The sequence below is a fragment of the Gymnoscopelus microlampas genome (assembly GCF_963454915.1).
Source record: "Gymnoscopelus microlampas genome assembly, chromosome: 1".
Classification (NCBI taxonomy): Eukaryota; Metazoa; Chordata; class Actinopteri; order Myctophiformes; family Myctophidae; genus Gymnoscopelus; species Gymnoscopelus microlampas.
The window spans coordinates 62,153,152-62,170,299 of NC_139962.1; the positions used below are offsets into that span (position 1 = coordinate 62,153,152).

The window sequence follows — 17,148 nt, forward strand, 5'->3', positions numbered from 1 at the left end:
ATCCTACACAGCTGATCCGAGCTTACACTTGGTCCCAGCGTTGATAAATGTCACGGCTGAAACGAGCGTCATTTAAATAACACGCCCCATAAATATTCTCAAAACGCCCCGATTTTACGACATGAAGACGAACCAGAATACGACCAAAGACATGAAAAGCCAATAAGAAACAGCCCCCCCCCCCCCCCCCCCACTGGCCTCGCCGCACACGCACACGCACACGCCTCTCTCGCTCGCTCTCTCTCTCTCTCTCTCTCTCTCTCACACACACACACACACACACACACGCCCGTAGCGTATTGTCACGTAGGCTTGTAGCCTACATGAATGACATATTATGATACCAATCACATCGGCATGAATGGAATACTTTTGTAGATTAATGTATTTAACCCATACCGAGCAGTGCGCGGTCGAGTTACACTAAAATAAAGCCCTCATGTAGGCTATTCCCATTTCCCAGTGAGACTCGGACCGTCGGACGGGCGAGTCCCGTCCCGCTCCGCATTAATGAGAGATAGCCTGGAGAGAACATTAATGAATGAAGGCTGGTGTGTGTTGGACCATGGGTTAAATGTCTGATCTCCCGGTGGCCATGAAAATATAACAGCAGCGCCGCCTGTTAGACCGGTGCTCGCGCAGAAGAGTGCTCTCGCAGAAAGCGCCCATGGGGTCATTCCAGAATTGGAGGACATTTTACGTCCCACCCAAGAAATGTCAAATAATCCATTTACAAAATACTAATAATGCATTTGTCGTGTAACTTTTACTTGTCCTGAGACCAAATCTAAATCAACTTGGAGATTTTTTTTAAAAAACATATTTAAAAAAATACCAAATAAGTCTGTAGTACCCCTAAAATGCAAGTTTTCTCTTGTCCCACCCCCTTGGTTGCCAAATTGAATCTCAGATTAAACTGTTAAAATGACATTTAAATCTACTTTCTTTTGCATTATTTTGTTCATAGATGTCTCTTGTAGATGTGGAAACATATGTTTTAATTAACCTAATATTGTAAATAAGTATTATTATGCAAGGAACCTGTGTCCCACAACTTGCATGCAACCCTGTTACCTTAAACCTTTTAGCATGGTAAAAGAAGAAGAAAAGTGTGAGTCACATGACACACTAGAAGTGACATCATCAAACACTTTCCTAACATCATGGGTAGAGCAAAGGCATCTCCTCTCTTCTATTATTCATATTTGTATAACATTGTCAGCCTTACTTGAATGTCTCAACCTACCTCACGCAACCCTGTTATGCATATTTCCAGAATAAGATAAATACTTGACAAAAAAAGATGTACTTATTTATTTATGTGAGTTTGTCTTCTTGGTAAATGCTAACATCTAGCTAAACAGCTAGCTTCTATTCCTGAGAAAAAGCTAACATTAGCATAGATTTGCAATCCTGTTACTTGCAGCCCTGTTACTGTTACTTGCAGCCCTGTTACTATAACCCATATAAAACATGTAATAAAAATACCTTTGATGCCTGAGCTGAGCTAATCAAGCTTGTGATAGTATATTACCTATTATTGATGAATATGTAACAGAAAATTGTCAAATAGAAGGTTATTTTTTCAAAAATTCGGAAGCCCAAATGTCCTCCAATTCTGGAATGACCCCCATATATTTTGAAAATAGCAGATCTACAAGCTCACAACGCTATTTTCAATACAGACAGATCTACAATCTTATCTGAATGACTGTTAAAGCAGTTTGTTTAAATTACTTTATAAAATGTTATATTTTCACAGGGATTATTTATTAGTGTAGATATACAGATTTATGAGTGGATTAGGTTTCCAATGCCTCTCAGACAGTCAAACAATGCTGCTCCGCAGGTCTAGGATGGAATAAACGGGTGCAGCCAACGTCAACAACTGGTCCCGACCAGACGTGAGATCTCAGCGTACCGTAGGATAAAGCCCACGTCAGGATATATTGATAAATGCCGAAAATTGCGGTGATCTCGCCGTACGCCCATTATTTGGTCTACACCGCGTTGATAAATGAGGGCCCATATGCCTAGATTCAGAACCACTCTAGAGTCAAAGATAAGGCGTACAAGCAGATCAGAGCTGCATGCTGTATTATATCTAACAAACTGAACGAGCTGGTGAGGAAGGTGAGATAAACTGGATAATCGACACACCACCAAGCAACTTGGCCAGTCAATCACTCAATCAATCAATCACTCAATCAATTAAACAAACTTCATCTACTGGATGTAGCACATTTAAAACAACCGTTGTTGTTAAACAAAAATACATGTAAAAACGCAAGACACAAACACACAGAAAATTATACACGTACACCTATGTCCTTAGTTTGTGACATTAGCCATCAGGCTCCAAAACCAGTGGTTTAAAGTAACTAAGTACATGTACTCAAGTACTGTACTTAAGTACAATTTTGAGATATTTTTCACTTACTAGAGTATTTCCGATTGTCTATTCACCTGTTTCCTAGGCTGTGTGTTTTCCACTTCCTGTCGATTTGATCAAATTAAATCCAATGAAACTGGTCAGATGACCAATGATATCCAATGAAATCGACAGGAAGTGGAAAACACACAGCCTAGGAAACAGGTGAATACTTTTACTTCTACTCCACTACATCTCAGAGGCAAATATTGTACTTTTACTCCACTACATGTATTTGAAAACTTTAGTTACTTTGCAGATATAAATGATTACATTATAAAACATACATTAACCACTTTAGCCCTATGTTATACCTAGGCTATTTTCAAACATTTTAGTACTTTTACTTTACTTTAAGCACATTTTTTATACCAATACTTGTGTACTTTTACTCAAGTCAATTTTGAATTCCGGACTTTTACTTGTAACAGAGTACGTCTACATTGCAGTATTGATACTTTTACTTAAGTAAAACATTTGAGTACTTTTCCCACCACTGTCCAAAACCAAGCCTTGTTCTTTCGTTACTGACTCCTGCTAGACTCTGCTACATTTACTACTACTACATAGAGAGGTGTGAATGGGGGGGTACTGTGTGCTGGTGAGAAGGGACGAAGGCTTGGTTGGTAAAGATAAGGCTTACAAGCAGAACAAAGCCGCATACATCGCAACAACTGAAAAGAGTACATGTAAAAAATTAAAAAATAAATGTATATTGTGGTATTTCTACTTATACTTGAGCACTTCTTCCACAACTGGTGTGACAGGAGCAGAGCTGAGGCAGGAAGGTCATTAGATAAGTAGTTCACTGATTCATTACACAGAAGGACATGTGGTTTCCCTGCATGACGTCATCCTCTCCTGTCTGCATGTGTTCCCTCTTTACAACCTCTGTGATCCTTAATGCTCCCAAATGGTTTGCAGGTTAATTAACCCATTGAGCCGATTCTACATGTCTCCTAAATCTCAACAGAATTCTGAAAAGCGTATGTTTCTATATCAGTGGTGCTCAAACTTTTTCATGTCAAGGACCCCCAAAATGATATGTATTTGGCCGCGGACCCCCATCAAAATATTTTGTTCCAGGGACCCCCCAGAAGCAACGATTTGAGTTAAAAATGTTCGCTTTAAATATATATATATTCAAAGATTTGCACACATTTTCACGATTTTTCAAAGAATAGCAGATATACAAGCTCATAGGGCGGCACTCGGTGCCGCGCTATGAGCTTGTATATCTGCTATTTTTGAATAGCCCAAAGTGAAATAATGCTTTAAATGACCAATGTTCCAGGTCTTAATGGGTTAAAAGTGTGGCTAATAAAGCAATAAAGTCAGGTACAATGTTTCAGAACTTTGTGTGTGTGTGTGTGTGTGTGTGCGTGCGTGCGTGCATGCGTGTGTGCGTGCGTGCGTTTCATCATCATCAGCATCAATTAATAACATGTATCGCTTCCTGAGTGCAGTGTTACAATAGGTGGCTTATAACACCTGCACTCTGTTATCCAGGCTACAGAGAACTACAGAGGAGCAGGCTCTCTATCCCATAATAGTTGTCAGGGTGCAGTGTGAGATGGCACCATTATTCACAGCCATTATCTGGGTTTCCTCACTGATCCACAGATCCACCTTCAAAGTGACCGACACAGGCGGCACAGAACAGAATGCTTCGCACAATCGCATCCTGGGAGAGAGAGAGAGATAAATCTGGGAGGTTCTATGTGCATCGTTGACTTTTTGACTCAAAGTCTGTCTTTGTACTTTATCTGTGTGACATCATTCTGCAGAGCCCCATGGTGCGCCAACATTTCCTCTGCCTCGCATTGAACCTCGTCGCAGTGTGTCAAAGAAACAGCACAATCAGAACGGCAGGAACAGTTAAGTCTAGCATGGAGACTCTGGGAGACATACATGCACTCATAGGCAGCAGACGCACAATTTTACTGTCACATAACATGCAACTGGTGGTGCATGAGTCCTTGACTTGGCCCACTGTAACACTCGACGAAGGAGTGCTTAGCAGAGCTGGCAATGAGCGTGAGACACACACGATGAGACACACACAATGAGAGTGAGACACACGCGATGAGACACACGCAATGAGCGTGAGACACACGCGATGAGACACACGCAATGAGCGTGAGACACACGCGATGAGACACACACAATGAGCGTGAGACACGCGCGATGAGACACACGCAATGAGCGTGAGACACACACGATGAGACACACGCAATGAGCGTGAGACACACGCGATGAGACACACGCAATGAGCGTGAGACACACGCGATGAGACACACGCAATGAGCGTGAGACACGCGCGATGAGACACACGCAATGAGCATGAGACACACGCGATGAGACACGCGCAATGAGCGTGAGACACACGCAAATGACCCTCTTCACGCGCACTCACTACACACATCTTATTTCTCATGCCAACAAATCATCCAAGTGGAAAACTGCATCAACTCAAGCACTACTGAGATATCCACTTCGGTGTTTGAGCGATAAGGTGAATTAAATGACTGTATCTGAAGTAGCCCCACCCGTCAACTGTAGTTGAAAAGCAGAAATGATAGGTGCGTGTATGGATTGCGTCTCTTGTATGAGGGACGCTGCGTGCATTTACGCATGTCTCATTCCATTGATCATTACAGTAAACCCCCAGACGTTGCCGACAGGAGGATCAACAACATAGATCTTAAGAACTAATGTTCTATGTCTACACATCCAAAATGTTAGCTGCCGGATGTACGCTGGAATTGTATCTGTCCGGTCAAGTTTATAACGCTAGTTTTTAGTAACTTAATTCGACCGACAACGTCTAATTAATTAGCACTGTATGTCTGCTGTGCTGCCAAGAGCAGGCAGTTAAAATGGGGAGGGACCTTTGGATGCGTGTGTGTGCAAAAATAACAGATCTTCTAGCTAAAAATGCATCGCACCGTGACGTGTTGTGAGCTTGTAGATCTGTTCTACAAGCTAACAAGAGAGAGAGAGAGAGTGAGAGTTCTATTACTGAGGTGAGTGATTAAAGGAATTCGACAATTTAGTGTAATTTGTGATGCAGTCTGTCTTAGCTATCACACTTTTATGGAAATCAATGTGGATATTGAATAGGAAACTCATTGCATGCAATCATAGAAATAGTAATGAGTGGTAATTATTAAAGATGGCTCTTTATTTGCTTCAGTCATCAAATACATGTCTCTGTTTAGCTTGTTAATGGATTCAATTAAAACATTTTACTAGCATGTTCCCAAGCCTGATAAAAGTATCAAACTCACTGTTAAAATGAGAAGATGTAAAATGATCACATCCACAGTATTATTATTCTCCACCTACCACCAGTTTCTGCCTTAACAAATACTTGATTTCATTATTGAGGGTTAGATTTGGAACATTATAGCACACCCACCCAGTGCAACATACCAGCTGTACCTGGTTGGGGTATTACAACTGGTATGTTGCACTGGGTGCAACATCAAGTACAACAATGAATACAAAAATACATTTATTTGACGTGCAGTGGGGACTTTATGGGTCGATATTTGCTGCACACGCCACCAAATTTCACTCCAAGATTTTATGAAAAGTTGGCAGCCCTGGTGCTTAGTCACTGCCCAAAGTAAAGTCACTTAGACTTATAGGGCGCTGAAAGGATTGTTGCAGCATCTGTAATCACAGCTACTGTATACATGTGGGACTTTCAACTGATCTCCATTGACTACATTCATCAACACAAACATCACTCAGAGAAACAACACCTCTCCATTCAAACAGTGAAGACCAGGTATTCTACATCCGGCTTGAGCACATGATCTTTTTAACCAGAGTCAGACTAGTCTGGGAGGCATTGCGTCGGAGCTTGGTCAGCAGGGGCGCGGCCACTGCGTTGTGATTCAAATCAACAGCCAATGAAGAAAAGGGGGCGGGATCCACATGCAGTGGGTGTTGCATCTAAGTAGAATCGACGGGAAGCAATTTCCCCTTGAGAAATTGCCCCCTCCATTGTTGTGTACTGCTGTTTGCCTCTCGTCTGACTTTTTAGACGAGTTGCACAGCTCTAGACCGGTAAGAGCCGTGTCCGCTCAGATTCTGAGCGTAACTTACATCCCGCCCACAAATACACGGGTTTTGGCCCAGAAGTTCCTCGCCAGAGCTGGCGAAAACTTCTGGGAACTCAGATTAGTCAGACAAGGTCCTGGACAGACATGTCTGACTTAAGCACTCGTAAAAATAGCCGATATACAAGATCACAGCGTGTTGCATTGCAACATGCAAAGCTTGTATGCTAATTTATTTTATTTTTTTTGGGGGGGGGGTTATTTAACGCTGTCATTGGTGCGCTTCACAATGACACAATAGGCTCTATGCACAGCAGCCATATTATCACGTCCTTCACAGGTGTTACCAATTATACTAATGAAGGCTCTGTTCCATTTAGTGTAGCACAGTGGTTTCCACGACCCCCATAACTCTGAGAGTGTACAAATGGAACGGGTCCATTTGGTTCCATTTGTACACTCTCAGAGTTACACACCTGCAAGGGGCCATTTGGAAGCCCATGAGGGTCCCTGGACCCCAACTGTAGACCCACTGGTGTAGCAGAGTGTTTCCAGTGAGCCAACATGCACAATATCAGCACCCTGACTGTGTTTGACCAGAATTGAACAGAGCCTTCATTAGTATCATTGGTAACACCTGTGAATGTCTTCATAATATGGCTGCTGTGAATAGAGCCTATCACAGTTACATGTGAGAGTGAGTTACGATTTTGTGCAACATGACAGACACTAAATACCTCACACCCCTCTTTGAACTTCGGCACGATGTGAGCCTGGATCACCCCGCTCCGCTCAGGGAACTGCAGATGAGAGCGTTACTACTTTATCCCACGGCTGCTGTGTCGTTAACCCATTCAATCCGGGAACGCATCTGTGCCATTTTAAGATTCATTTGGGCTATTCAAAATGATCAGGGGGGGGGGGGTGGCAGCCATAAATATGCCGTAAATGGTGCTCCAGTACGTAAAGTGTAGCTACATCTGTCTAGTGCAGAATTAACCGCATTAAATACCACTGTCACTGACTGTCTTAGTGTAAAGAGATCACAGGGAAGTCATGTAAGGCCGTTTCAGACTATGGTTTCGGGTGCGCACCCTGGGCCACTTGGCTGATGTTGTGGTAGTGTGAACGTTGCGTATCGTTCCCCGAAACGGATCCCCGTTCCGTTCCCGAAACCACCTCCGGAGGCAGTCTCGGATCCGAATCATGCGTCCTCGGAGACGGTACGCTGCAGTGTGAAAGCAAGCGTACTGTTTGACGGAAGTGGCCCGCTATTTGGAATAGGTGACGGTATATAAACTCGACAAAAACAGTCAACAAAAACACGTCGCAGATCAATCCACAGGGGTTCAACCATGGCCGGATCCCCATTAAATTATAAAATGAACCCGCGGGATGATGCGCTAAAACCCGCAATATTTATATATAAAACTTATTTATTTATTTATATAAAACATTACATACAGAAATAGAATGAGAGCGCGAGATAGAAAGAGAGGCCGTGTCATGGCCATATAATGACAGCAACAATATATATATATATATAATAGTATATCTTGTGGATATCTTGTGGAGTTTCAACTACTATGCATCCCAGAAATATATAGCTTATAAGGCTTTGTAATTTGAAATTTGTAAGTAAATATGGTAACTCATTTGTAGGCCTACGTAGGTTTATGGTTTCCCATGGACTATAGCCGTTTCACTCATGATGCAATTTCTCTTTCATAACAGATACATACATGTGCCAGATAATCCCCACACAAAGAGAGTAAAAAAAGAAAAGATGTTACTTTATTTAGTAAGACATGAGAAACAGTACATGGAAGTACAATTCACAATACAAGGTTTCAGTCATTCAGTCCGACTTCACTGTATAGGCTAGTTGCCTTTTCATAAATGATATATTTTTGTACTTAAGCTGTCGTGAAAGTTTATAATATTTAGAGAAATGTAAGGTTTCAAATACAAAAGTAGTAGTTGTTGTGAAGGTTAGCAAACTGGACATTTAGACTGAATGTTTCCTGTATCCTCATCTTGCGCGTTGTGTTTCACCAGGTTTTATTTGTGTTGTTTCTCATAAGCGTGCATCCGTCTGTCAACAACACGCGCGCCAACAACACAGCAGTCTGTGCCTTGACTTCTGTGCGCTCAGTGCGCTCCTGACTCTCTCCTCAGCGCAACCCTATATTTATGCGCGACCAGCACAAACATTGTCGCATAGTTGATGACGTCTGTGTCCACTGGCGAAGCACTATGTGCATGCTGCCACCTATAGGATCGGGGGTATATATGCAAGTGTTCTCGGGCGCGTTAGAGCCTTGGCCAGTGTGAATGCGGGCCAGCCAAGCGCACTCGGAAACGGAGCGGTCTGGAGTGCGCACGCGGAACCATAGTCTGAAACCGCTATTAGAGTGCACAGTGCTGCTACATTATTGCAGTATACTTTCTGAATGACAATCATCAACCTCAATGGTTAATAATGAAGACACATTAAAACAAGTGCCTTGATGATCCTTAGGCAGTTTAAATTTGTCTAATTCCACCTCCTGTGTAATGTCTGAGCCTCTAGCAGCGTTCACACACACGCCTGTTCTCTCAAACTCAAATTAAAAGCAGAGATCTGGGGGTTTTAGTGACATGGATCCTGCAGGGCAAATCACAGAGCGAGAAAAATAGTCTTCATGGAAAATAATGAGACAGACAGAGGATTATTGTCAAAGCTCAGATAATTGACCCAGAGGAGAGCAATCTCACAGACTGTGTCATTAATGCTTTAATAAGCAATTGTCAATTTCCAGCGCTTAAATCTCCACAATCGCTTCAGCTTAATCCGTTAAGACCGGGAACGCATCTGTGTCATTTTTAGATTTCTTTGGCTATTAGAAAATAGCATATTTATAGCTATGAGTTTGTAGATCTGCTATTTTTTTTTTTTAATCCTGAAAATGTGTGCAAATCTTTGAATAATGTGTTTTTTAAAGCAAACATTTGTTAACTCTAATCCTTGCTTCTGCGGGGATGCTACAAATGTCTTCTAAATATTTTTTTTTAAACAAACTTCTGTTGCTATAATCAGTGGTTCTCAAACTTTTTCCAAGTCAAGGACCCCCGAAAATTATATGTATTTGGTCGCGGACCCCCATCTCAAAACATGTTGTTCCAGGCACCCCCCCAGAAGCAAAGATTTGAGTTAAAAATGTATATGTTCAAAGATAAGCACACATTTTCACGATTTTTCAAAAATAGAAGATCTACAAGCTCATAGTGCGGCACTTGGTGCCGCGCTATGAGCTTGTAGATCTGCTATTTTTGAATAGCCAAATCAAATAATGGTTAAAGTGGTTACACAGATGCGTTCCCTGTCTTAATGGGTTATGGCTGTTGTGCAACAAGAACACAGACACAACACACACTTAAAAAGTAAACTAGTGTGGCAAACTATTGTAACAAAGACACATTCCTTCCTTTATGGGTTCATATGGTGTGACTCAGTGGGAACGAGGCTCATTACATTTTGTCTCGTCTTCTTTAGCGTTTCTGTCAAAAGAGGAAAAGTCACATTTTCTGAGGAGCCTCTCAGAGATGTGAGGCATTTTTCACTGACCTACATCTTTTGTATATGAAACATGGCCATTGGGCGATGAGACGAGACTTAATACACTATGATTGATGTTCTCTCTGACTTACTTGGGGCAAATGTCACTCCAAGCAGAGACACAGCCGCTAATGGTCCTTCTCCTCCTCAGCTGCAGACAGTGAGGAGACACAGAGGACTTCTACAGTTCTGAGGTCTGCAGTGGTGGGAAAAGTACTCAAATGTTTTACTTAAGTAAAAGTATCAATCCTGCAATGCAGAAGTACTCCGTTACAAGTAAGAGACCGGAATTCAAAATGTACTTGAGTAAAAGTACAAAAGTATTGGTATCAAAATGTACTTAAAGTACCACAAGTAAAAGTACTAAAATGTTTGAAAATAGCAGATCCACAAGCTCACAACGCGTATCAAGTAAATTTTGAATTCCAAACTTTTACTTGTAACAGAGTACTTCTACGTTGCAGTATTGATACTTTTACTTAAGTAAAACATTTGAGTACTTTAACCACCACTGTACCAGACCACACTGTGCCTCCCAGCCCGCCTGCTAAAAGTCCTCACATTGCGACCCTGCATTTATTTCCAAACTCTGTCCAATTTGTCATCTGGAAAATGGTGTAAAAAAGGTCGGGGATTTTTTAAGTTGTTTTTGTATTGAGCCTCTTGGGTTAGAGTTGTTGTTTATTGTGGCAATGCAGACAATAAGTAAGACTGCAAGTGCTGAGCTCAATTTAAGCAAACAAACGGTTATGATTTTATATTCTCACTCACTACTGATCATTATTAGTAGAGGATATTATGGCTATAAGAGAAAGAGTAAAATAAGTACTAGATAAGAGCAGCAACACACATCAAACAGAGGAAACATCACAAAAACGCCATCAGAGTCTGTGTCTGCATGGTGGTCATTCACTGGCGCACGCACGCACGCACGCACGCACGCACGCACGCACGCACGCACGCACGCACACACGCACACACGCACACACGCACACACACACACACACACACACACCAGCCTGATCGCCAGAGAATTAGTATACATTGCACGGATTTGTGCGCGTCATTCCGTGCATAGTCGCCTAGAAACCCCCAAATTCCGTGCATATGTACGGGGAGTCCCACGGTGGGCGTAACCAGTCGCAACCCGGAAAAACCAGGAAGTAGAGCAGTCCCCACAACAAAATGTACGATTCTGTGCCTATCGGTACGTAACTCAAACGCCGCTGAGTAGGCTCAAGGGAATGTCGCAATGTTCAGGACGGCAACTCGCTCGCTTTAGCTCGCTCGGTGGTCCTTCACACGGCGACAATTCCCTTGAGACTGCGCGGCTCCGAAATGGTTTAGTCACAATGGGGGAGATGCGAGGCGGCTATGCACGGAATTTGTGGTTTTCCAGTAGTCTATGCACGGATTTTGAGAAACGTTGAAAAACGTTCAATGAGAACGTTTCCTCTGGCGATCGGGTTGCGCACACACACACACACACACACACACACACACACACACACACACACACACACACACACACACCAGTGGTGGAAAAAGTACTCAAATGTTTTACCAGTATCAATACTGCAATGTAGGAGTACTCTGTTACAAGTAAAAGTCCGGAATTCAAAATGCACTTGAGTAAAAGTATAAAAGTATTGGTATCAAAAGTACCAAAAGTAAAAGTACTAAAATGTTTGAAAATGCGCCGCATCGTGACGTGTTGTGAGCTTCTAGATCGGCTATTTTCACACACACACACACACACACACACACACACACACACACACACACACACACACACACACACACACACACACACACACACACACACACACACACACACACACACACACACACGCAGTTGACTAATTGGATCATTGTAATTGAATGGAAGTCTTTCCTATTGTGCCTGAGAAAGCTACTGATGTAGCCTATAGGCTATATACACCAGGCTCCTTTCAATCCTGTTTATATAAATGGGGGATAGATCGGGTGTGGGGGAGGTAAAGAGCCTTGTTCCAAAATCTAAATCCTCTATGCATTTCATAACCATCACAAACACATTCCTGGAGTCGCATGAACACTGACAGTCTGACTCTGCCAATAGCAGCAGCATCACAATAACAGTTGACAGATTTCTTTGGCCAACCAGGATAGCCTAGATGTATTTATTCTCCGCTCCATTCCAGTCTCTAATCTGCTGTTAAAGATTCTCTCGCATTCATTATTCCGTTCAGATCGCATCTCTGTACCCTGTGTGACGCACTTTGTGATCCTGCTTTTCTTCTTTTATGTTTCTATAAAAAACAATGATAGCATCTAATTGAGCTTTCCTTCCAAAGCAAAATCGGTGCAATTTGTTTAGTGCGATAAGCTTGGAAGCTATAATTAATTCAACACATCCTCGCAGCACAGAGTCTATTAGACATTCATCCACTTTGTTTCTATCACTGCATTCCCCAGAGAACCCAGCCGCTTCATGCAGTTTATAAGCCTGGCTTTAGAGAAACATCCTGTTGCATCCGTTATATCAAAAAGCGATTGTTTGCTAAAGCGATCATTTGCAAAAGAAACAAAGGGTGGAAAACATTTTTTTTTTCAAATGATCGCTTTTACAAATAGCTACATATTTTTTTTTGCAAATGACAGCTATACCCATTTCGATTAATTGAGTAGGTACAAAGGACCCCAATGGGAACAAGCCATGGGCTTTCTTGAGTTTAAAATTCTCTTAGCAGATCTTGTATTACACTGTACTTTCCTGTGCTTTTTTTTTTTGCAAACTGCTAATAAAGTATTCAATCAATCAATCAAACAAACAATCAGTCAATCAATCAATCAATCAATCAATCGATCATCAATCAGTGTCTGGTTGTTTTCAACGTGTTGTAGATATTCATTGTGGAAGCATGTCTGTAGTCAGTGCGTGTGTGTGTGAAGGAGGATGATGGATGCTGAGGAGAGCAGAGTAAAGTTGGTACCCAGGCAGACAGTCCTACCTGATCACGGATGTGATCAGGTAGGACTGGATATCAGGTAGGTGATATATAACTATATATTATTATACTATATATATATATATTTATTTAACCCTAACCCTACCTGCATGACGGCTGTGTCTCCCTATCAGATGGGGATATATAATTATATATTATTATAATATATATATATATATATATATATATATATATATTTAACCCTAACCCTACCTGATGACGGCTGTGTCTCCCTGTCAGATGGTGATATTATAATTATATATTATTATAATATATATATATATATATTTAACCCTAACCCTACCTGATGACGGCTGTGTCTCCCTGTCGGATGGTGACGTTATCCGTGGCTCGCTGCATATCCACACTCCGGACGGGGAATCCTGTGGGAATAAGACACAGGAGTCTGAAGAAAGAAGCCTGCAGTTGTCTCCAACATGATGATCTGCGTCCAACCTGCATCTTAACACAGGAGCCAAGCGAGCCAAGATAGATCCAAAGAGAAAATAAAATAAAATAGTTGTCCACTCCTGAAAACGTGTAATTCTTTACTCCATTATCACCCAAAACTCCTGGATATGATGTGAAACTATGTTATCCGACACAGCAGCAGAATATAAAGGCTTCTTATTCAGTGCGACTGAAGATAAAACACTTTGGATGAAACACGTGTGTGAATTATTATTATGGTATTATGGTCTGACTGGTTATTATGGTACACTGCTCACTGCATCCAGGACAGCAGAGCAATGAGAGAGAGAGAGAGAGAGAGAGAGAGAGAGAGAGAGAGAGAGAGAGAGAGAGAGAGAGAGAGAGCTAGGAAGCAGATCAAGTGATCAGCTAGTCCCTCCTTAAAGCGCTCCACCCCACCACAGTGTGTGCCTCTCCTCTCCTCTCCTCTCCTCTCCTCTCCTCTCCTCTCCTCTCCTCTCCCGCTCCCTTGTTGGTTGTTAGGACAACAGCACCTCCTCCTGGGGTCCCTGCTCTTTGTGAGACACACACTGTGTGGAGGACAGACAGACACACTGTGTGGAGGACAGACAGACACACTGTGTGGAGGACAGACAGACACACTGTGTGGAGGACAGACAGACACACTGTGTGGAGGACAGACAGACAGACAGACAGACAGACAGACAGACAGACAGACAGACAGACAGACAGACAGACTGACTGTGTGGAGGACAGACAGACACACTGTGTGGAGGACAGACAGACACACACACTGTGTGGAGGACAGACAGACACACACACTGTGTGGAGGACAGACATACACACTGTGTGGAGGACAGACAGACAGACAGATACACTGTGTGGAGGACAGACAGACACACACACTGTGTGGAGGACAGACAGACAGACAGACAGACAGACAGACAGACAGACAGACAGACAGACAGACAGACAGACAGACTGTGTGGAGGACAGACAGACAGACGGACGGACGGACGGACGGACGGACGGACGGACGGACGGACGGACGGACGGACGGACGGACGGACGGACGGACGGACGGACGGACGGACGGACGGACGGACAGACAGACAGACAGACAGACAGACAGACAGACAGACAGACAGACAGACAGACAGACTGTGTGGAGGACAGACAGACACACTGTGTGGAGGACAGACAGACAGACAGACAGACAGACAGACAGACAGACAGACAGACAGACAGACAGACTGACTGACTGTGTGGAGGACAGACAGACACACTGTGTGGAGGACAGACAGACACACACACTGTGTGGAGGACAGACAGACACACTGTGTGGAGGACAGACAGACAGACAGACTGTGTGGAGGACAGACAGACACACTGTGTGGAGGACAGACAGACAGACAGACAGACAGACAGACAGACAGACAGACAGACAGACAGACAGACTGTGTGGAGGACAGACAGACACACTGTGTGGAGGACAGACAGACACACCGTGTGGAGGACAGACAGACACACTGTGTGGAGGACAGACAGACACACACACACACACACTGTGTGGAGGACAGACAGACAGACAGACAGACAGACAGACAGACAGACAGACAGACAGACAGACAGACAGACAGACAGACAGACAGACAGACAGACTGACTGTGTGGAGGACAGACAGACACACTGTGTGGAGGACAGACAGACAGACAGACAGACAGACAGACAGACAGACAGACAGACAGACAGACAGACAGACAGACACACTGTGTGGATGACAGACAGACAGACAGACAGACAGACAGACAGACAGACAGACAGACAGACAGACAGACAGACAGACAGACAGACAGACAGACACACACACACACACACACACACACACACACACACACACACACACACACACTGTGTGGAGGACAGACAGACAGACAGACAGACAGACAGACAGACAGACAGACAGACAGACAGACAGACACACTGTGTGGAGGACAGACAGACACACTGTGTGGAGGACAGACAGACAGACAGACAGACAGACAGACAGACAGAAAGACAGACAGACAGACAGACAGACAGACAGACAGACAGACAGACAGACAGACAGACAGACAGACAGACAGACAGACAGACAGACACACTGTGTGGAGGACAGACAGACAGACAGACACACTGGGTGGAGGACAGACAGGAGAAACAGACAGCTGCATGGAGAAGAGATGAGACAGGAGGTTTACAGCTCTAGGCATCTAGTCCATGAGCCAGACAACATTTCATTATCTAAGAGTGGGCAAAACCATACCTAGAGGCAGATTGGCAGACTGACAACCCTTTTCTTCACTGGACCAAATCGATCAAATCAATGTAAGTAAAATGCCTCTAATATTTTTTGTACTGTGATCTTTATAATGTCTAGAACATGTACCTATGTTGTTATTGAGAAATACCTCCCAAAAAATATGATTTAGATGATGTTTTATATAGGTTGTAATCAGGGGTCGCGCTAGGATTTTAATCTGCCGGTCCCAATGTCCGGAAGGATTCAAATTTATCGGACATCTGACAAAAATAACGGTCATAATTATTTTTATGCATTAATGACAAGCAGGTGTGTAAGGGAGGCATGCGATAATCCGACAGACCTTTTCTCCGACTATGTGGCATCCGCGTGCGGTTAGGGTTAGGGTACGGGTTTGGTTCGGGTTTAGTATTGAAACGTCGGAGCGCTGCGCTGTCGGAGGAATGCGCGTACTGCACCCGGTGTGTAAATACAGCCTAACACTTAGGCCTACAGCATTATATTTTGGATTGAGCTATTTGAACATGAACCATCATAATAGGCCTATACACATTTTATATAGCAGGGTCATCTTACACAAATACATTAATTACCTACATTACCATTTGCGCATGCTGCGTGCGTAATGGTTTCTCAACAATCAATTGCGTTTGTATGCATTTTCTAATCAAAGGGCACTGCACAAAATTGGGCATTTCAGATTAATCCTTCATAACGTGGCTCAGCTGACCTGTTAGGGCAATACATTATAGACCACTACTCACTCACAGGAGGAGGTTATGCTGTTTAGTTAGACAGTGGATGCTGTCCGTGCGTCTAGTTGGGACAGCCGTGGGACGGTGGGAAAGTTGATGAGTTGTGAGAATCTTGTCGTCTCCTCAGAGCTATTCAGTTCAAAGTGGTAACGTTTTAACGTGTCCACCTCATAGAGTTAAAAATAGGTTCACCTTTATTGATTAACGTTGTGTTTCACCTCGATGCCATAGTTGCAGTAGCCTATAGCTGTTGTGAAGAGTATTTACGCATCTGTGTAGATTTCATCTTCAACCTGCACTGTTGTTAAACTGTAGCCTAGGGCAACTTGCCAACTTTACTCACAAGTGCCCTTGTATTAGCTTAGTATCTGTGACATATTCTAACTTGTAATGATACAACGTGTGTGTGACTGGCTGTTAAATACACAACTTTATAATGTAACTTGTAACCGGACCGCGGTCTCTCTCTGATTGCCGAGACCGCAGTCTACTCTCTACGCAGCAGCAGCAACAACTAGCTCTCTTCTTCCTGTTGTACCCTCACAATAAAGTGTCTCCCATTTACCGCCC

The 17,148-nt window shown here is 43.2% G+C and overlaps 1 protein-coding gene across 1 annotated transcript in view; it reads right to left on the bottom strand.

The window, feature by feature from the left end:
* Positions 1 to 13,551, bottom strand: part of LOC311051993 (limbic system-associated membrane protein-like) — a gene marked incomplete at its 5' end in the record, with an annotated part of 197,863 nt that extends 184,312 nt beyond the window's left edge. The window contains one exon of the mRNA XM_084066741.1: positions 13,394 to 13,551. Within this exon, the coding sequence (XP_083922867.1) occupies positions 13,394 to 13,551 (158 nt within the window). The remainder of the gene's footprint in view (positions 1 to 13,393) is intronic.
* Positions 13,552 to 17,148: the final 3,597 nt, after the last annotated feature.